At 38.6% G+C, this 23,726-nt stretch overlaps 1 protein-coding gene across 1 annotated transcript in view; it reads right to left on the bottom strand.

Annotated features, from left to right (window-relative positions):
* Positions 1–23,726, bottom strand: part of STK3 (serine/threonine kinase 3) — a 300,126-nt gene that overhangs the window by 122,747 nt on the left and 153,653 nt on the right. The window contains exon 7 of the mRNA XM_043484504.1: positions 8,141–8,278. Within this exon, the coding sequence (XP_043340439.1) occupies positions 8,141–8,278 (138 nt within the window). The remainder of the gene's footprint in view (positions 1–8,140; positions 8,279–23,726) is intronic.

The raw sequence follows: 23,726 nt of genomic DNA, 5'->3' as shown, positions 1-23,726 counted from the left end.
ACAGACTGTTTCAGGGAGAAGGAAAAGTATGAATGATACGAACACACACACAAAGATAGGAGACGGATGTGAAAACACCGTAGGGAGAGCTGTTGAGCCAAAACAGAAACCCGGTCTACAGAAATGGTGTCCTAAGAGTTTAGACACAGGTAACAGTGGGACAAGAAGGATAAATATTCAGAATGAGACACCGGAATTTTGCCTGACAGCCCCTTTAATTACATAGACGAGAGAATAGTGTAAGGAAAAGAATGTGATACCACAATCTTGCAGTAGATTTTAGGAATGAAGTAAGATGGGGAGAAACTGTCAAACAGGTGTAAATTATTAAGAACCTGGGTTAAAAAAAAAATAGCTGCCACAATCAAGAGGAAATACTGAATCTGATGGAAAAACTCTTAAGAAGGATTTAGAGCCTATGTATTAATAGAAGTGAAGGAAGACTAACACAGCAAAAGCTGAGAACCAGAAGAACTGTATCTCTTTACAGAGGCAAAAAAATACCAAATTGTATTTATACTTTATCTTTTCAGGAAAAATTATGAGCCAAATTCTAAGCAACAGGTTTATCTTTAAGAAATGCCAAAGTACACCATCCAGTCTTTTGCAAACTTACTTTCATGCAGTTCACTGTGAACTGACTACGCAGTGTTATGCTACCGTTAGTCTACAGAGCTTAACATTCCTTATCTCAAAATCTCAGCATGTCTTACTTCATTTGTACTCATTTTTTCCCTACATAATCACTACAAGCATGATTCTGACCAACAAAGAGGAACTGGCTAATAAAGTTAAAAGGGTACTTTAAGAAAAAGCCCACAATATTTGAGCATTCTTGATGGACTGAATCACCGACTCAATGGGCAGGAGTTTGGGTCAACTCCGGGAGTTGGTGATGGACAGAGAGGCCTGGCATGCTGCGGTTCATGGGGTTGCAAAGAGTCAGCCACGACTGAGCGACTGAACTGAACTGATCATCACAAGAAAAGTTTTATCAGACACATTGGCAGATTTTTGAAGAATATTTGAAAGCTTTTTACAAGCAGCTGGTAGTAAAATTTTAAGATGCAAAGCAACATAGAAAAGAACAGAACAACAAAAACCAGAGAAAACAAGGTGGCAAAACTGAAACGTGACACCTGAGACTGAAACGTTATTAGTACAAACCAATATAAATAAATGCACTGAATTTCCACGATAGCAGTATTTTAGTTAAGTACTCAAAGATATTTAGTTCGTAAGATAAATTAAACTAAATGCTTTCTATATGAGATATACTTAACAAAATAAATCCAAATTACGTTTCTATCAGGGGATACTAAAAAGAACTTGGGGGTTAAAAGTCAAGGACAGGCAATGAAATATCAAACATAAACAATGTCAAGAATAACATGATCCAAAAAAAGCAGAAATGAAGACAAAAAATGGTAAGTGAAGGAAGAGTCATACGATATTAATAAGGGACATAATACAAAGAAAGATATTATAGTTATAAATTTGATATATTAGTATAGCATTATGATATATAACAAAAACAGAGACATAAGAAGATCTAAGTAAATAAGGAGAGGAGACATTAGTATTTCTTTTTTAGTCACTGAGAAATGGAACACTAAAAATTAAAGATTAAAGCAATCTGAATAATATAATCAGACTGAGTTAACAGAAAAATCAATAAACAGAAGTAATATCTTTTTGTTAAATGGCTAGAAAAGCATGTGGTACCAGCATAAGAATGGAAAGAACAACAAAACAGAATATAATGCCTGGAAATAGACTATAATGTACAAAATAAGCTGGCATATTATGAAAATAGCAATTCCAATCAGTGACAAAAAAATACTTGCTGCTTCCTTATTTTGGGGGTTGAGAGGAAGGTTTTCAATTAAGTTAGATCTTCACCACAGAAGTATCAAAATAAACTGGAGATGGATTAAGAAGTTAAAAGTAAAAAAATGGAAATATAAAAGAACTGGTAATACAGGAGAATATTTATATGTTCAACCCAGTGCCATGAAACAAACAGAAAAAAAACATAAATCAACTAAAAATTTAACATTTATGTCAGACAAGAGGGTAGTTACTTAAGAGTTTTAAAAAAAGTATCAATAAGAAAAAGATAAACCTACCAAGTTCTAAAAGGCAACACAGTTTCCCTATTTCTAAATGTATCCAGGGTTTCTACCCCAGTCCACCATTAGGACTCCCTGCTTTCACTTCAGCGACCCAGGCTCAATCCCCGGTCTGGGAACTAAGATCCCGCAAACTGTGTGGCGTGGCAAAAAAAAATCAAGTATCTAAAGTAAAACATAAACTAAAAGAGGACAAGAATTCTTACACCACTCAAACTGAAGAGAGAGAAACTACCCAAAATCAGCCGATCACATTCTTGGTCATGTATTTTAAGAAGTAAAGCTGCTTAAATATGTATTCTTCTAAAATCTGAACTGTTAAACTTTATTTATGTTCTGAGTTATCAATTTCTAAACTGAAAGAATTTAAACTAATAATTTCTTCCAAGGAGTGAAGTGCAGAAGAGACTTCTCCTTCTAGACAGATTGGGCAGTCGTCCTTTCCTCATACCGCTCCGTCAAAGCACAGTGAAAACCCTGGACATCGCGCACAAACAAGCCCAGGAAGACACGGAAGGTGGAGAGCAGGTGGCAAGCCAGCTCGGGGCTGCGGGACTAAAGCAAGGGCTCAGCTCTGAGTTCCACGGGCTTCCCTTTTACTTCATTTATCCCAGACTGGTTACTGATGAAGCCAGGAACCCAGAAACACCAACGGACACAGACTAAAACAGCCCCTACAAAAGCCTGCTCTCTCTGGAGTCAAAGGATCAGGAAAGGGACAGTTAGCCAGCACGCAGCCCTCTCTTTTAAACAATAACCATTCTGCTCCACCCAAACCCTGCAGAGTGAACAGTGGCCCCACCCCACGTGGCGAAGGCTGGGTGGGGAACCTAGACTTCCACCCTCTGGAGGCTGTCCAATCCTTTCCCTGCAGTGGCATCAGAGAAGACCAAACGTTAAGCTGGGGTGTTCATCCACACCCAGCAGTATAAGAGGTGCTTCCCTCCCTCAGTGGGGAGACTGGTGGAGATCTCGTGACAGCCTGGACTTCCAGCACTATCAGGCCATAATAAGGAAACCCCACCTCCCTCCCTGCTAGAGGGGATCGGAGGCGGCCGAGGGGAGAATCAGAACTTCCATCACTGCCCAGCTATACTGAGACCCTGCAGCGCCTGCAGAGGCCGCTGAGGGAATCTGAGTCCTCAACCCTGGCTCGTGGTAATAAGGAGCCCCCCACCCCCACCCTACAAGTCAAAAGAGACCACGTAGGGGGGCCTGGACTTCTAATGCTACCTGATAGAAATGATGGTGCCCCTCTACCTCACTGAAGCACTATCAAAGGACACCACTTATTACAGAGAATTTAAGTAAGATCCAGCGTCTCAAAACATAATACTCAAAATGCCCAGGTTTCAAATGAAAATCACTTATCATAAGAAGCAGCAAGAAACTATCAACTTAACTGGGAAAATACATTCAGCAGATGCCAACATCGAGATGACAAGGATAACAGAATTATCTACCAGGGATTTTAGAGCAGTCATAAAAATCCTTCATGAGCAATTACAAACATGCCTGTAAACACCTGACACATTAGAAAGTCTCAGCAAAGAATTAGAAGATACAAAAGAGAAACAAATGAAAAATACAAAACTAAAATATATAAAAATAAAACCTGATGGATGGACTGGCTCTACAGCAGAATGAGGACAGAGAGGACTCAGTGAATCAGAATATGAAACAGTAGAAATTACACACTATGAATGAGAGAAACTAAACTAGCATAAAAATGAACAGAATCTCAGGAATCTGTGGGGCTGAAACAACAACAACAAAAAATCTAACACTTGTATTAAAGGAGTCCTAGAAAGAGAATAGAGGGTAGGGCTGAAAACTGACTGATAAAATAATAGTTGGAAACTTCCCCACACTGGCAAGAGATATAAACCCACAGAGTCAAGAAGCTGAACATATTCTAAACAGTATAGACCCAAAGAAATTCATATCAACATACATCATAATTAAACCTCTGAAAATAAAGACAAAGAAAAAATCTTGAAAAGACCACGGGGTAAAACAATTCAGGTGACTGTAGATTTGTAGATTTCTCATAAGAAACCATGGATATCGCAAGAAAGTGGCATGGCATTTTCCAAATATTGAAAGAACTGTCAACCAAGGAAGGATTCTACAGCCAGTGAAAACATCCGTCAGGAACGAAGAAGAAACAAGACGTTCTCAGGTGAAGGAAAATTAAGCAAATTTGTTAACAAAGGCCTACCCTAAACGAATGGCTAAGGGAAATCTTCTAAACAGAAAGAAAGAAACAAAAGAAGGAACTTCTGGAACATTAGGAGGAAGAACACTGGAGAGAACAAAAACAGGTTAAACAGTTGTCCCTTATCCTGGTTTTCTCAATCGTTTAAAGGTTAAAATAAATATAACACTCTGATATGGGCCTCAATGTAATGAAGAGGAAGTATTAAAGATAATTATATTATAAATGGGAGGGACACCAAGGTAGATAAAGTTTCTATTCCTCACTTAAACTGGTAAAATGAAAACCAAGTCATATGCCATGAAAGTTCACAAAGTGACCCACGACACCACTTATTCCAGCCAAGCCCATGGGCTAATTTGAATAATGACAGATCTCACTCTTCCTGAAGGCCAGACTAGGGCAAGAATTGACTTTCAGGTTCTAGGCCACCCACCAGAAGTACAGGGAACAGTTCCAGACTAGGAATTCTAGTGCCACCAGGCTGAACTTTAACTGTCCCTGGGGATTCAATATCCTCTTCTTTTAAAAACTACCAAGAGTTCAACTTAATCTCAAAGGATCCTTTCAGTCTTAGCCTGCTCTTTTAAACTTATACAATTATCTAGTGTTGGAAAATAAACACTATAAAAAATTCAGCACAAATTCCTTTTTAAAACCTGTTTATCAAAGTCTAAAAATCAATATGGTAAAATCTACACATGTAGGTTATAGGCAAATGTCTACTTAAACTTGGTAATAAGACTATATTCTTAAAGTTAAAACATAATTTAACTTATAACATATAAAACATATGCAAACCTCCCTTAAGAGACAGAACAGGATGGCTTTCAGACATTCAGTAAAATAAAACTCAGAGTCTAATATTAGAGACTCAAATGATACAACAGATAGTAATTCTGTCTAAAAGCTTTTAAAATCAGAAGTTTGCTATCTTAAATAAACATATGTTGAATTTAATACACATGTATTAAGCACTACATGTGTATTAAAGATACCAGGATACAGATACCTGTATTAAGATACCAGGAATACAAAAACAACCCCCTCCCCAAAAAGAGTACCACTTGACCTTGAACTAATTACAATCCAGGACAAAGACATAGAAACAAGTTATTTCATTCTAATATGGCAAATGACATGCCCAGGGTGCTTATGGAAACCCAGAGAAACAATTAGCCTGAACAAAGATGAAGGGAAGGCTTTCTGGAGGAGTACCTAATTTGAATTTAGAAACAATGAGACAATGAGTAAAAAGGAGCCTGCTGGTAAAGGCGGTCTTTAAACTAGCAAGTGAGGGGTGAGAAAAGGTACCAAGGACTGAAAAAACATGATCTGTATGAAACATGAAACTGCAAGTTGACTATTTCAGCATTTATAAAGGGGAAAAAAAGGGAGGTCAAGCAAGGGGTCAATTAAGAAGCCAGAGGAGGACACACCAACATTATAAGAGAGGGCCTCCACACTCAACAACAGCACAACAGGAAAAGTTTTTTTTTAAATCAAGAGAACAAATACTGGCTCATAAGCACTATGCAAAACCAGCTGCACTGTCTGCCCTCAATATAAAGAAAAATGCTTGAGCCAAACCCAGCTAGAAGCCAGAGAGTAACGAGCTTATTAACATAATCGTACAGGTCAACTGGGCTTCCCATGTGGCTCAGCTGGTAAAGAATCTGCCTGCAATGCGGGAGACCTGGGTTTGAACCCTGGGTCGGGAAGATCCATTGGAGAAGGGAAAGGCTACCCACTCCAGTATTCTTAAGGACTTCCCTCGTGGCTCAGCTGGTAAAGAATCTGCCTGCAATGTGGGAGACCTGAGTTCAATCCCTGGGTTGGGAAGATCCCCTGGAGAAGGGAAAGGCTACCTACTCTAGTATTCTGGCCTAGAGAATTCCATGGACTGTATAGTCCATGGAGTTGCAAAGAGTTGGACACAACTGAGCAACTTTCACACATACAGGTCAACTTCCTGGGCAGAAAGCAGAATGGAGAAAGGGTGACAAGTGAGGCTAGGGGACAAGTGGAATAAACCTAGAAGAATCCCTTGATCACTGTGTGGTCTTTCGTGAGGCATTGAACTTTTCTGCACTGCAGTACTCTCGTATACAAAATTAGGGAATTTTATTGGAATACTTCTTAAATGCTTTTCCACCCTAAAAACTCTAGGTTAAAAACAAAATTTCTTTAAAGAGATTAGAAAAGATTATGGAAGAAAGACCAGAATGAATAAATAAATAAATAAATAAAAGAAAGACCAGAAAGAAATATTGGTTAAATTATCCAAAAACCAGTCATTGGATGTATTTGGATTTACTTTCATCATCAGATTTTATACTATTTGTCCCATTTTTTTGGTTATTTCCCCTCTCCACTTCTTTCTTGTCTTCTTTATGGTTAAATAATTTAGACATTCAACACAGTAACAGCAGCAATAGGTCCTTGATTTATGTGCTTAAAATTCCTTTGAAGTGCTGACAATATTTCAAAAATAATGTTTCAATTAATTAACTTTTGAAAGGTAATATGGGCACATAAAACCAAACTCAAAAGTCTAAGAGTCTTCAGCAAAAAGAAAGTTTCCATCCCACTATTGCTTCTCAGCCATGTAGTTACCTTCTCTGGAGGCCATTTTCTTGCTTATTTTTCTAGAGCTACTCCACTATAAGCATTGACATTTGTATACATACATACATGTGTATGTGGGTGCGTGTATTTTGCCAATAACTCCCCTCAGTAGACCTCAAATTGCTTCCAATTTGTTGACAGGTATTTATGTTGTTTCCAATCTTTTGCCATTATAATGGTTTATGAAGATTTTTTACACCTATGTTATTTCACACGTGGTTAAATTTCTCTGTAAATTGCTAGAAGATTAACTACTGCGTCAAAGAATATATGGTGTTTTATTCTAGACAGATTTTGCTAAACTGCCTTTCATGGAAACTGAGTATTAAGCTAAATTTTTGTAACAATAAACCTTATATTAAAGGACTAGTTTCTAACATTCTCAATAATTCCTTTTTTAAAAGATATTACCTTGGAAAAATCACTTTTTATAGCTATGTTTTTAATCCCTTTGTCACTTAAAAAGAACTATTCTCCAAATATCAAGTTTTGTTAACATGCACACTTATCAGAGACACAGGTCTAAGTCAATTCTGCTGGGAAAGTAAAGACTCGTGAATAATTACTAAAAGTATTCAATTATTTCTACTTGCATTTAATGTCAAAACAGATTTAAAAAAAAAAAAGGCTCCTGACACTCTGGATACAAAGTCTCTTCATTTAGGTCATCTTGCAACCAGTATTTACAACATTGGATCTTCTCAGGGAGTTCAGGGATTTCATATTTACGTATCTTACAGGGCAAAAAGTCAAAGAAGAAATGCTGGGTCAAGGAATAATACATCTGGAAATTAAAACATAAGAAACAATAACAATGGAAAAGAAACTCATTTCTGAAATAAGAACCCTACAGAAGTTCAGTTTTAACGCAATTTTAGGAGGAAAGAATTGGCAACAAAAATTAGTGGGGGAGAGGGGAGGGCAGAAAATTGATCTTGGAAAACAAAATTTTTAAATGAGAGAAACAGAACATACAGGAGAAGAAAGGTGTATGTGTCTGTCTGTACATCAATCCATGTTTCCTGAAAAGTTTACATCTTTACAATTCAGTTAATGAATAAATAAATCAGTTAATGAAACTCATAATGATGTTGGTCAGTGTTAGAAAAAGCTAAAAGGTATATAAAGAAAATATCCTCCTGTTAGAGACACAAGCACTGACCTGTAAAAGTTGTGTTGCAGTAGCTCTCTGCTCAGGATTCTTCACTAGGCACTTTTTAACAAAATCGGTGAAATCATCAGACCAAAGTTCTGGCTTCCTGAATGTTGGTGGTGGGTTTGTGGGAATCATAAATATAGCCTGATACAAACAAAAAATCCAAAAGACACAGTAAGAATCACAATAACACACCAAATAAACAAATCTCTTTATCTATCTTTAATCAGACTCAAAAATCTGAAAAACAAATTTAAACTCTTCTAGGATTTCCAGTCAAATTGCAATTCAGGAAGCAAAGCCATCTGCTACTAATGTAATCATTTCCCATTAAATTTCCTCTATTTGAACTGTAGCTCATTGAGCACATCATTCTTTATTTTATCTATTATTTTTCATCAGTCTCCAAAGAAGACTGTATTTCTAACCCTTTTACCAAACGGAGGACATTCTCTGGTTAAACAGATATATACTTCAATTTTGCTATTGCATGCCAGACTTGTTTCCCATTTCAGTATTTTTTTCAGTACTGCTATTTAGAATGGCTAGCAGCAGCCTAATTTGCATCTGCAATTCAGAATATTTAAGTACAAATATAATTACTGCTGTGGTTTGAAATAATACTTGGTGGAAGCAAGTCTTTAATTTCTCTTTCTAAATATATGAGTCAAGAATGCAAATTAAAAGCTTTAAAAGTAATATACCACATTATCACTAATGATTTAATATTAATAACTTATGGCAGCTCAGACTGTAAAGAATCTGCCTGCAATGTAGGAGACCCGGGTTCAATCCCTGGGTCGGGATGATCCCCTGGAGAAGGGAATGACTACCCACTCCAGTATTCTTGCTTGGAGAATTCCATGGACAGAGGAGCCTGGTGAGTTACAGTCCATGGGGTTGCAAAGAGCAGAACATGACTAAGCAACTAATGCTTTCATTTCTTCACTTTCACTCATGATAATACATTCAGAGAGCTCAAAAATTCAAAAACTTTAAAAAAGTCTCCCTGTCATCTTGTCTTTATAGCTACCCAGTCATCCTTTTTTTGACCAAGAGAATTAATCCCTTAAGTTCTCAGAAAATCACTGTATGCAATGAATTAACTTCTCTCCTGGGCTGTAGAATAGTTCCTGATAAAATACCATCACTAAAACAACATTTTCTTTGAAAGGATATGAAAACCATAATAAAGTTTAAAAAAAAAAGTATCCTGCACACAACAAATATTAGATATCATCACTTTCATTTCCACATAATGTTATTTTAAAAAGACAAGAGACAAACACAGCAATGACAAAAATTTTACAAAGTAAAATGAACTCAACCATATATAACTACCTATAGTTTAAGAGGTAAGTTTATATATAATGACACAATCAACATTATAGGTGACAAGAGGAAAAAATGGCTTTTTGGCCATCAATACAGACATTCACAGTACACAATATACATGGACCTCTTAAAGGCACAGCATACACAGGCCTCTCAAAGATGTATTCAGGGGTGAAGCATCCACAATGCCTCCTTTCTAGACTTTGGTATTCTCTGACTCTCCAGAAGAGAGGTGCCCATCTCTGCCCTAGCTCATTTCTTCGCTGGTTTTTGCTGGTCCTCTCTCCTCATGTCCCCCTTACGGATCACAGCCTTGTGATGAAGAGGCTTGTGTAACTCAATGAAGCTATGGGCCAGGTGGTGCAGGGTCACCCAAGATGGACGAGTCATTGTGGAGAGCTCTGACAAAACGTGGTCCACAGACAGAGGGAATGGTAAACCACTCCAGTGTTCTTGCCTCGAGAATCCCATGAACAGTATGAAAAGGCAAAAATATATGACACCAGAAGAAAAGCCCCCCAGATCAGAAGATGTCCAATATGCTCCTGGGGAAGAACAGAGAAATAGCTCCAGAAAGAATGAAGATGTTGGGCCAGAACAGAAACGATGCTCAGCTGTGGATGTGGCTGGTGGTGAAAATAAAGCCCAATGCTGTAAAGAACAATACTGCATAGGAACCTGGAATGTTAGATCACTGAATCAAGGTAAATTGGCTATGTCAAACAAGAGCAAGAATGAACATCGACATCTTAGGAATCGGTGTATCAAAATGGATCAGAATGGTATAATTTAATTCAGATGACCATTATATCTACTACTGTGGGCAAGAATCCCTTACAAGACATGGAGTAGCCCTTCTGAGGGCTATAAAAGAGTACAAAATGCAGTACTTGGATGCAATCTCAAAAACGACAGAATGATCTCTGTTCGTATCCAAGGCAAACCATTCAACATCACAGTAATCCAAGTCTATGCCCCAACCACTAATGCTGAAGAAGTTGAAGTTTAACAGCTCTAGAAAGAACTATAAGACTTTCTAGAACTTACACCAAAAAAAGATGTCCTTTTCATCCTAAGGGATGGTAGTACAAATGTAGGAAGTGAAGAGATACCTAGAGTAACAAGCAAGTTTGGCCTTGAAGCACAAAATGCAGCAGGGCAAAGGCTAACAGAATTTTGCCAAGAGAACACACTGGTCATAGCAAACACCCTCTTCCAACAACACAACAGACGAATCTACACACGGACATCAGCAGACTGTCAATACCGAAATCAGACTGATTGTATTCTTTGCAGCCAAAGATGGAGAAGCTCTATAAAGTCAGCAAAAACAAGACCAGGAGCTGACTGTGGCTCAGATCATGAACTCCTTATTGCAAAATTCATGTTTAATTTAAAGAAAGTAGGAAACACCACTAAGCCATTCAGGTATGACCTAAATCAAATCCTAAAAGATGATGCTGTTAAAGTGCTGCACTCAATGTCAGCAAATTTAGAAAACTTAGCAATGGCCACAGGACTGAAAAGGTCAGTTTTCATTCTATTTTCAAAGAAGGGTAATGTCAAAGAATGTTCAAACTGCTGTACAGTTGTACTCATTTCACACACTCTAATGTAATGCTCAAAATTCTTCAAGCTTGGCTTCAGTAGCGACTGAAGAACTTCCAGACGTACAAGCTGGGTTTAGAAAATGCAGAGGAACTAGAGATCAAATTGCAACATCCACTAGATCAGAGGGAAATCAAGGGAATCCCAGAAAAACATCTACTTGGGCTTCATTGACAATGCAAAAGCAAAAGCTTCGAGTGTGTGGATCACAACAAACTATGGAAAATTCTTAAAGAGATGGGAATTACCAGAACACCTTCCCTGTCTGCTGAGAAACCTGTATGCAGGTCAAGAAGCAACAGTTAGAATCAGACATGGAACAATGGATAGGTTCAAAATTGGAAAAAAAAGAGAACAACAAGGCTGTGCATTGTCACCCTGCTTATTTAACCTACATGCAGAGCACATCATGTGAAATGCTGGGCTGGATGACTCACAAGCTGGAATCAAGACTGCCAGGAGAAGTATCAGCAACCTCAGATACACACATGTTACCACTATAATGGCAGAAAAGTGAAGAGGAATTAAAGAACCTCTTGATGAGGGTGAAAGAAGAGAGTGAACAAGCTGGCTTAAAAACTCAACATAAACTAAGACCGTGGTATATCCAGTCCCATCACTTCAAGGCAAACAGAAGGAGGAAAAAGTGATAACAGTGACAGACTATTTTCTTGGGTTCCAAAATCACTGCAGACAGTGACTGCAGCCATGAAATTAAAAGACAGTTGCTCCTTGGAAGGAAAGCTATGACAAACCCAGACAGCATATTAAAAAGCAGAGACATCACTTTGCCAACAAAGGTCCACATAGCTAAACCTATGGTCTTTCCAGTAGTCATGTATGGATGTGAGAGCTGGGCCATAAAGAAGGTTCAGAGCTGAAGAATTGATGCTTTCAAACTGTGGTAATGGAGAAGATTTTTGCAAGTCCCTTGGACAGCAAGGAGATCAAACCAGTCCATCCTAAAGGAAATCAGTCCTGAATATTGGTCACCTGATGTGAAGCCTCATTGGAAAAGATCCTGATACTGGGAAGATTGAAGGCAGGAGAAGGGGAAGACAGAGGATGAGATGGTTGGATAGCATCACCAACTTGATGGACATGAGTCTGAGCGATCTCTGGGAGTTGGTGATGGACAGGGAGGCCTGCCATGCTGCAGTCCATGGGGTTGCAAAGAGTCAGACACGACTGAGCGACTGAACTGAACTGAACACACAAAAGCATGGCATGAGACTTTATATGGAATTAAAAGATGCAGCAGGAAATACAGTCACTGTCCTTAAGAAACTTCTAACCCAGTCCAGTACTGAAAGAACAGTAAAAGATTTAAAGAACTGTACAATGATAAAGAAAATCATATAAAGCATTAAGGAGAGAGGTCATTCTCCTTAGAAGAAATAGGATAAGGAAAAGTGAAATAAGACTGTTGGGAGGAGTAGAGAACAAGCTGATTATCCTATAAGGGACTAAGAAATGATAAGATTAGAAGAGGAATGAAGGATATGGAGTTTGGTCAGCATGAAAGTACACAACTAAAAGAAGTTGGTTCCCCACCCCTTTCTGTGTGTGTGTCTTTATATTTTTGCTTTTAATCAGGGTTTGTGTGTGACCTAAGAAAAGGATTAAGAAAAAAAACAAACAAACCTAGAGATATTCTAAATGTGGCTAGCACAGAGGTCTCAGGATGAGTCATAAACAGTTTTAAAGTGGGATAGTATTTACAGGAACGAAATGGAAGAAATAAGGTATACACACTACAAGGGCTTCCCTTGTGGCTCAGCTGGTAAAGAATCCACTGGCAATGCGGGAGACCTGGGTTCAACTCCTGGGTTGGGAAGATCTCCTAGCGAAGGGAAAGGCTACCCACTCCAGGATAATGCCTAAAGGGAAAGGCTACTCGCTCCAGTAAAACGCTTAAATTTAATGTCTGAAACTATAAAATCTCTAGAAGGAAAAGCTTCATGACATTAGTCTTGGCAACAGTATCTTGGATATGACATCAAAAGCTCAGGCAAAAATAGTTTACAGACTCTAGGAGTAAAAATAGTGCATTATCCTGCACTTTTCCTCAGTTTAAGTTTTAGGAGTGACCTTTGATTCTGAACATTTGTTGATGTTTATCTAGGATAATGGGGAAAGCAATATGGAGGAATTCTGAGAAAAAAAAAGTGTGGTTTTACAAGGACCTACTGTATAGCACATGGGATTCCCCAGTGGCACAGCAATAAAGAATCCTCCTGCAATGTAGGAGATGCAGGTTTGATCCCTGGGTCAGGAAGATCCCTGGAGTAGGAAACAGCAACTCATTGCTATATTCTTGCCTAGAAAATCCCATAGACAGCGGATACAGTTCACGGAGTTGTAAAGAGTCAGACATGACTAGGCACGCACACACACACACAAATAACTGAATCACTACGCTGTAAAGCTGAAACTAACACATTATTAATCAACTATACACCAATATAAAATAAAAAGTTTTAGCCACGCCGGTGGTATAGTGGTATCATGCGAGATTCCCATTCTTGTGACCCAGGGCTGATTCCCGGGAGGCGCCAATTATGCTTTGTATTTTGGGGCTTCCCTAGTAGCTCGGGCTTCCCTTGTGGCTCAGCTGGTAAAGAATCCGCCTGCAATGTGGGAGACCTGGGTTCGATCCCTGGGTTGGGAAGATCCCCTGGAGAAGGGAAAGGCTACCCACTCCAGTATTCTGGCCTAGAGAATTCCCTGGACTGTATAGTCCATGGGGTTGCAAAGAGTCGGACACGACTGAGCGACTTTCATTTCATTTGACTTCACTAGTAGCTCAGACGGCAAAGCATCTGCCTGCAATGCAGGAGACCTGGGTTCAATCCCTGGGTCAGGAAGACCCCCTGGAGAAGGAAATGGCAACCCACTCCAGTATTCTTGCCTGGAGAATCCCATGCACAGAACAGCCTGGTGGGCTACAATCCATGGGGTCGAAAAGAGGTGGACATGACTGAGCGACTAACACTCACACACTCTAGAAAAAGAAGCAAGAGTACCTCCTAACAACATTGTCTGGAGGACTAGAGAAAAGGAAAAACAAAACATTACTCCAGAATTCAAGAAATAAAAAGCAGACACCTTAATTACAGGGCATTCAGGTATTCTACCAATTTACTATACCATTCTTCTGAGAGCCCTCAGAATATGCGGCAGTTCACTAAAATGTGTTATCACTGGTTATCACTGGTTCCTAACTTGGAAAGTCATGCAAAAGACTCTCTGTGGACAAGGCAGTGAAGATTCAATATCCCAATCTGTTTATTCTAGGTTAAGAGTTAATCTCTTTATTACTATACTCATCTTCTTTGAAAAAGAGAAAATCCTTTAATAGAAGAGAACATTCTTATTCATCTTACATCACATTACACATATGACATCTAAGATAGTCCTTCAAAAGCAGTGTAGCCAGTTTTATGACACAATGAGCATCTACCAAGTGACAACTATGTACCAAGTACTTTCTGTGCGTTCCTATGTTTTATTAAAAGAAATAGCAGACGGATAAGCCACAGGCCACAGAGCATCAGCGGATACATTTTGTTCAGGCAACACTGAGTTCACAGTCCCATAGGGTAAAAATGTGCTGGAATTAGACCGCTTCTACATGAGGTGTATGTTTTCCCTTTTACGTGGACCCCGTCTAGCCTGGCTCAGTTTTATATTTTATCAGATGGCCCCCATTACATATCCAACTTTGTAAGCCCTGATATTACAGATTTTAAAATAAGACACATATCTTGACCTCACGGAGCTTGCAATCAAATTGTGGGGGGCTGGGGGGGGGCACACATGTGAAAAAACAGCAAACAACGGAGGACTAGAAAATAAAATTTTTCTGTAAGTAACTGAAGTAACCTCAGCTCCACAGCTGAAACAACAAAAAAGAATTCGTCTGCAATGCAGGAACCATACAAGATGTGGGTTCAATCCCTGGGTAGGGAAGATCCCCTGAAAGAGGGCACCCCCGTATTCTTGCCTGGAGAATCCCATGGACAGAGGAGCCTGGCAGGCTATAGTTCACACAGTTGCAAAGAGTTAGACACAACTGAAGAGACTTAGCAGGCACGCACGCACACATTCCAGCTTTAAGGAGGGGCAAAATGGGGTTAATATCAGCTGTGGCAAAAGGCACACAAATACACCTGCTACTTCAAATTAGAGAATAAAAATAAATTTGAACTCTCATCTCTGCGAAACAGTTCAAAGCACATATGTACATAAACCCCCATAGAGACTGACCTCAAACTGCAGGTATATGATACTAGATTGTCTAGATAAATGCTGTTCATCTGCCCTTCTGTTACAAATTGATGGATAACAACTCAGCGATTTATGTCCTTGAGCTAATGCTCTCCTTTGAACTTTGAGCCAGTGAGTGAGCTGCAGTCTTATCTTCAGATAATCTTAACATATAAGGCTCACCTTAGCAGTAGCTATTAGAAATCCAAGGATAAAAAGCTTAACTCTAAAGCTTATTTACCCAGTACTATCATAAAGTGATCCTAAAATGTTCACATTCTATTCTCAAACAAGAACTGAACTGCATACAGTTCAAACAAATAAGTCCTAATATATGATCTACCAAAATGGAGGGGCTCTAAAAGTCTCCAGGGAAAACACTATATGTTTTATTTCCTTTTATTTTTAAAGTTAGATAATAATAAACTGACAGATTTTTCTCACAGACTTGACTTTGTTCAGCTAATTTAACCTAATCATGAATCAGAGAGGATCCTCTTAAGAATTGCCAGGTTTTGTATGAGTTGATTAGGTAATAGGCCTCTGCTGTAGAAAGTTTTGGCATTCAGTGGCTAGCCTTATCCTAACAATTCACTCCCTTCCTTGACACCAACCAAATCACATGGACACACATTACAGCCATAAAATTTATCTTATCTCTAACACCATTTTGATTGAAGAATGTTAGTACAATAAACGATATGATTATCTTTGTGTTTGTTTCTACACAACATGTTGCTTAACTACATAGTGAACCTCTGACTGAGTTTTTTAAAGAACTTCCCTGATCACAAGTAGTCTAAGAAGCCAAGAAATATTAGTGCCTCAAAACAACGAATTATCTTCATGCCTGGAATTTCACACCTTAGACTCCAGGAGCATCCAGAGGATGTGAAAAAAGCTGGAGCTGAGAAACAACAATGCCTGAACTGTAATCTCAGTGGAGTGAGTCTACTGTGTCTGAAGCTAAGGTAGCTAGGACTTGTGAATGTACAGAAGCAAAGGACATGCTGGATCACAAAGGAACCTGTGCCACTATTCAAGAACCTCAGGTACCTGAGCAAAAGGTTATCTTCATAACAAGCAAATGAGATAAAGGATGAGAAAGCACTTCATTAAACTGTGAAGAACTAAAAACACATATAGCTGTCTTCTGACAGTGAACATAATACAGAGGTAGCAAGTTAAGTTAAAGTATATAATTCCTAAAAAGAATATGTAGTAATAATACTTTTAAAAGATTATTACAAATAAGGGAGTAAACAGTACAGTGGAATGAAGCCAATGCTGGACTCAGGTCAGAAACATAGGCTTGAATTCTAAATCATCCTCTGGCTGTGTGGCCTCAGTATCTTCATACAGGTGAGGCAGCTGGATATTTCTCAGATTCCTTTTTGGGTCTGTAAGACTCTGGCACTCTACCTAGCAATCTAGGTTAAGAGTTAAATCCTACTAGGCAAATACTCAACTGTTGGTTAAAAAGAACATGCAGGTGGAAGAGGAGAGTGAAGGATAACAAAAGGCCTACCAGATATTAATATAAAAACACAACTCAAAAGTTTTTCTCACCACTCTCTTAAAAGCAACTTTAAACAGACAGAGGTTTGAAGAGAGGATGAAGATCTAGAGTGATCCTTGCTCTTAGGGTGCAGTTTCTACAGTAAGCCCAAGGTGAGAGCATTGCATGACCTCATAATCGGCTCCAGTTGCAGCAATTTCAGTAATCATTAATCTGCTCATGAAGGCCAGTCTGTCTGCCTAGGACTCAGATTAAGGGGATGGATGGCGCTGATGCCCTGGCAGTCCAGGGTGAATAAGAGAACCAGCTCTAGAGGTCTGAGCCGGCTCTAGATGGCCCTGGGTCACCATCATACCTCCGTCGTAAGCAGCCATCTGACTGGCCTCTTTTACTTCTCTACGCCTGTTTCCATACTTTAAAATTGGGAACAATAGTAATAATGACAGAACAATAACAGAGCTACCTCATGGGGCTGTTCTGAAGTTTCAATGGGTTAATATATGTAAAATACTTAGAATAGCACCTGCCATTATAAATGGACAATAATGTTAGCTCCTATTAATCCAATTTTACTGCTGAGGCTCAGTTAACTAGCTTATTCAAGATCACACAGCTAGTAAAGTGGCTGTCAAAACTAGAAATCAGATCTATCTGGTTCCTTATCTACTTCACACTATTTCCATGTTTCTATTAAATTTCTGCCACAGATAATTCTATTACAAGGTAAAGGCTCTGTAACACATATTTGGTCTCTCAAAAAGAAAATGCAAAGCTATCTGTATAAAAATAATTATAGTTCACTTTCTGTAATTGTGGTAAATTATAAATAAAAAATACCAAACAATTAAGACATGGCCAAGTAAAAAAAAAAAAAAAAAAGACATGGCCAAGTAAAATACCATGTATCAACAAAATGGAGCAACATATTTCCATAAAAATGACAAGTGTATAAATTAAAAAGCCACAAAGAAATGTTCTATTGAAAGAAAAGTCAATTTATAATAACCAAGACATGGACACAACCTAAATGTACATTGACAGATGAATGAATAAAGATGTGATATATATATATCATGTGTGTATACACACATGTGCACACACACACACAACGGAATACTAATCAACCATAAAAAATGAAATAATGCCACATGCAGCACATGGATGGACCTAGAGACTATTATACTAAGTGGAGTAAATCAGAAAGAGAAAGGCAAATACATCTGATTTCACAAATATGTGGAATCTAAAATATGATACAAATGAACTTATCTATGAAACAGAAATAGACTCACAGACACAGAGAATAGACCTGTGGTTACCGGGGGTAGAGGAGAGGGACTGAGTGGAAGACTGGTGTTAGCATATGCAAGCAAGTATATACAGACCAGATAAACAACAAGGTCTTACTGTGTATCACAGAGACCATATTTAATATCCTGTAATAAATCATAATGATAAAGAAAAAAGAAAATGGGAAGATATAATAAAAAAGAAAGATAACAATGAGAAACAAACAACAGTACAGAATGATTTGGTACAAATCTCAAAGATTCAAAATATCAATTCACTGTCTACAAGACTGCATGTGCTGTGAGTGCTCATTCAGTTGTGTCTGACTATTTGCAACCTCAAGGACTGGAGCCTGATAGGCTCCTCTGTCCATGGAATTTTCCAGGGAAGAATACAAAAGTGGGTTGCCATTTTCTACTCCAGGGGATCTTCCTGACTCAGGGATTGAACCTGTATCTCTTGTGTCTCCCGCATTGGCAGGATTCTTTACCACTGCGCCACCTGGGAAGTCCTGCATTGTACAAGACTGTATAAGATTCCTTTAAAACTTTTTATTATAAAGGCCACTATATATTTATAATTGAACAAGACATCACTCAAAAACACTGCTTAAGTTATCACCCATTTCAGTCTGCTTCTACAAGCACCTCTCACAGATGCACAATTTAAATTCTCATACCTTTGAATGCTTCCAGTTAAGTCTTAATCATCTTTCAAGGTTGAAATATAATATTCCTTTAATATAATTCAAAAATATCCATAAAATATGGCTATAGAAGAAATCAAAAGTGACTAAGAGCCAAAACTTAAGGAACTTCATAATTCTACTCTCTCTCAGACTCCAGAATTGGAATTCCTGTGTGTGATCAGCTCAATTAACTTCTTTAAGCACATAAAATGTACCCAAACCTATAATACTAGAAATTATTCAAGAAGCTTAGACTCTAATGGAGTAGGAAAATGAATACCAGATCATTTCAACAAAATAGTGTAAGTGCTAAAATAGATGGGAACAATGGGCATTACAAAATGAGTTAGCTCAAATTGACGTTTAAGGGAAAAAATGAGAGGCTGGGTCCTAAAGAATGAATGAGTGAGTTAATGAGGCACAGAGAAGAGAGATGCACTTTTGTTCAAAGGTGTGAGGTCTGAAATACTGAGGGGTCGAGAAAGGAAACCAGCTTATTCCTGGTGTGGGGCAGGAAAAATTACAAGATGAACTTGAAGTATCTTCTTGGCCCTTAAAGGAAAAAAAATAAAAATAAAAAACACAAGCTAATCAAGTCTACCAAAGAAGTTCAAAACTTGTAGAACTTAGCTTTGCTCACAGTAGATTCAGATTTAATCTAAATCTGATCTGAGATCCAGGCACAGTTTTTTTTGTCTCCCAAGGAATCCTAACATACAGCCAACGCTGAGAACCACTGTGCTAGAACACAAAACATAAGGCAACGTACCATCACACCATACACCTCAGCTTCGGCACTCTGCATATTTTAACGTGGACTCCAGTTAGTTTTACACTCATTCTAAATGCCCTGAGTAACATGGAAACTACTTGAAGGCATAAACAGGCCTATCAAGTTTTGTACCCCCAGCAGCATTAGACCTAGTTATTTATGCAGAATAAAATCCAAATCTATACTAAGAGTGTCGATGTAAAAGACTCCAGTTAAATATGGTGATCTGAATATACTGACTCACTCAACGCCATTCCAAAAATGCTACTAAAGGACAGTAGGAATTTTTTTAAATGCTTAAACTCCAGAGAGAAGGACAACAGCAAATATGGGATAGCAATAAAATTCTGAAAACAGAAAAGTAAATGGACGAGTTTTAACTCAAAAGATCTGAGAAATCAATGAGAAGCAATCAATTCCCACCATGGAGGAGGGCGGGGCCGGGGAAGGCTAAGAAAGTGGAAGGACCAGATACATTTAAAGATAGAGGACATCTGCAGCAATGAGCACACCTGGCATCCAAATTTTAGTTTCAAAAATGCCATTCTCACTAAATAAATCAGGGCTCCTTGAAGAAACACTGTTGGGCCTTATTTCAGTAAGGAAGCACTCAAAGATTAATGAAATCGTGCCAAAAGGTGCAGGACTAGCTGAACTTAGAAAAACTGAGCATCCAGATAGTAATACTAGTGGCTATAATTATGGTGGTGGTTTAGTCTGTCAGTCGTGTCTGACTCTTTGTGACCCCGTGGACTGCAGCCTGTCAGGCTCCTCTGTCCCTGGGATTCTCCATGCAAGAATCCTGCAGTGGGTTGTCATTTCCTTTTCTAGGGGATCTTCCTGACCCAGGAATGGAACCCCGGTCTCCTGCATTGCAGGCAGATTCTTTACTGACTGAGCTAACATACTGGATAAGATGAAAATCAATTAGCCTATAGTAATATTTTTATTTTTTTATTTCACTTTTACATTAAAAAAAATTATTTCAAGTAGAAGGCACACAGTTTTCAAGAATTTGTCGAAGTTTGTTATGGAAAACAGCAGTTCCACACTAATCCTTTCTTCTCCAGGGTAAACACCTCACTATTTTACCTGATTCTTTAGGTATTTACCTCAGTTATATAAATAACATGCTTACAATGGTACTTCTCGATTTTTCGGTTTGAGGCATAATCTTCTGACCCTCAACTACAGATGAACATGTAGCTTTCTTCTTCCTGCCCGTTCCACAAGTACCTTTCCTCTTCCAAACTAGTTATTATTTTCTTTAAACTGATACTCAGTGCCTACAACAGTGTAACTATGTAAATACCATATATAGTAGCTGAGCCAGGTAGAAAATGATGATCTTTTTTCCTATCCTGCATAATTTTTTTGTCTCTGGAGATGATATAAAGTGGTATTTTTAAAAAAGAGTTTAAGAAAAGCTGTTTTTTATAGAAAAATACCAGCTAATAAACACACAATGACTGAATGACTTAGAAGATCAACATTTGTCACCCTCAAAGTACTGCAATGATCAATTTGGGCAAGGACCACCAGAGGACACTACCACCAGGGAACGATTACTGGAGAAAGGATCCTTACAAATTACAAAAGTTCCCTTCCAGACCACTCAATAATTACAAAGGAGAAGATGTACCTCACAATAGAGAGATCTGTTCATTGTTACCTTAACTAAGTGATCAGACTTAACTGAGAGACAAACTCACAGTATGTGTTTTCTGATATGACACAACATGAAAAACACACCACCACTCACGAAATCCTTCCCCAAAATATACAAACTGAATCTACTCTAGCGAGGACAGGCATGCCTTGTTCTATTGTGTTTTGCCTTACTGCGTTATGCATATATTGTGTGTTCTACAAACTGAAGGTCCACGGCAGTCCTGCGTCAAGCAAGTCTGTCGGCATCATGTGTCCAACAGCGTCTTCTCACGTCACATCTCTGTGTCACAGCCTGGTAATTCTTACAGTGTTTCCTATTTTTGCATCGTGTTATGATATTTGTTATGGTGCTCTCTGACCAATGATCTCTGATTTTACACTAGGACTTGCTGAAGATGTACAAGAAAATGAGCATTTCTCAAAGCAATATTTTTAAATTAAGGTACATATATTGGTTTTTCTTTTCTAAACACAATGCTATTGCACACTTAACGGAATACAGGATAGTGTAAACATAACTTTTATATGCACTGGAGAACTAAAGAAATTCACACGAGTCACGTTACTGAAATATTTGCTTCATTGGGGTGGCCTGGAACTGAAACTGCAATATCTCCAAGGCACGCTTGTACTGGAAATGAAGCTAGCGTAACAAAGAAACTGAATTTTTAATTTTATTTAAATTACTCTTAGGTTGGTGCAAAAGTAATTGCAGTTTTGCACTGCTAAAATTTGCCATTCGCTATCAGAATACATTCTTAACAAATGTAGTTATGCTATGCATCATTTTAACCCGCATTTCTCACTTTATGTTTTTTCACTAGTGACTTATTATTTGCTGTTTATTTTATATTTATTTTAAACTATGGAAAATGATGTTAGACAAAAAGCAAATTCGAGCAATTTTCTTATTCGAGTTCAAAATAGGTCGTTAAGCAGCAGGGACAACTTGCAACATCAACAATGCATTTGGCTCAGGAACTGCTAACGAACATACAGTGCAGTGGTGGTTCAAGAAGTTTTGCAAAGGAGATGAGAGCCTTGAAGATGAAGAGGGTAGTGGCCAGCCATCGGAAATCGACAACAACCAACTGGGAGCAAGTATCTAAGCTGATCCTCTTACAACTACAGGAGAAGTTGCCAAAGAACTCAACGTCGACCATTCTACTGTCGTTTGACATTTGAAGCAAATTGGAAAGGTGAAAAAGCTCGATAAGTGGGTGCCTCACAAGTTGACAGCAAATCAAAAAAAATCATCGTTTAGAAGTGTCATCTTCAATGAACAATTTCTCGAGTGGATTGTGCCGTGCAACAAAAACTGGATTTTATATGACAACCGGTGACAACCAGCTCAAGCGTCTGGACCAAGAAGTGCCAAAGCACTTCCCAAAGCCAGACCCAGACCCGAAAAAGGTCATGGTCACTGTCTGGTGGTCTGCTGCTGGCGTGATCCACGACAGTTTTCTGAATCCAAAATAAACCATTCCATCTGAAAAGTATGCTCAGTAAATTGATGAGATGCACTATACACTACAACCTCTGCAACCAGAATTGGTCAACAGAAAGGGTCCAATTCTTCTCCACAATGCCAGTCTGCACATCACACAACCAATGTTTCAAAAGCTGAACGAGTTAGGTTACAAAGTCTTGCCTCATATGCCTCACCTGACCTCTTCTTGCCAACCGACTACCCCTTCTTCAAGCATCTCTGACAACTTTTTGCAGGGAAAATGCGTCCACAACCAGCAGGAGGCAGAAAAAGCTTTCCAAGAGTTCATCAAATTCTGAGGCACAGATTTTTATGCTACAAGAATAAACAAACTTATTTCTTGTTGGCAAAAATGTGTTGACTGTAATGGTTCCTGTTTTGAGTAGTTAGTTGCGTTTGAGCCGAGTTATCACGATTTAAAATTCATGGACTGAAACTGCAGTTACGTTTGCACCAACCAATCCATGTGAACCATTAGGCTGGTTTTCCTGATTTGTATCTTTTGTATTAACACTGTAATCAAAACTATAGTGCTTTCTTCAGTTCTGTGAGTCATTCTAACAAATTATTGAACCTGTGGAGATGAAAAGGAATTGACGAATTTATAGCCAGTTGGTACCAGTGACCGGAAGACCCCTGAAGCACAGCTGGTCTCTGAAGAACCAGCAGTTGTGTTGGAAACTGTGACCTTTAACTTGTGGGGTCTACACCAACTCCAGGTGGTTAGCGCCAGATCTGAATTGCATTCCACCCCACAGGGGTTCAAACAGACAACCAAATTACAGGTGGTATTCAAACATGGCAAAGTATCGTGAAACTGATACGTAAGTTTACACGAGAAGTACTTCTTAAGCGAAGGGGAAGAATAATGTCTCTCTACATTTTTTTCCCACAGTTGTGGTTCCCAAAGTGTGGTTCCCCCTTCATGAAGTCCTAGGGCCCATCAGGTCA

Source organism: Cervus canadensis, chromosome 12 (genome assembly GCF_019320065.1).
Source record: "Cervus canadensis isolate Bull #8, Minnesota chromosome 12, ASM1932006v1, whole genome shotgun sequence".
Taxonomy (NCBI): domain Eukaryota; kingdom Metazoa; phylum Chordata; class Mammalia; order Artiodactyla; family Cervidae; genus Cervus; species Cervus canadensis.
Note: the sequence above shows the minus strand (reverse complement) of the source record. Positions and strands in the feature narration are given on the sequence as shown.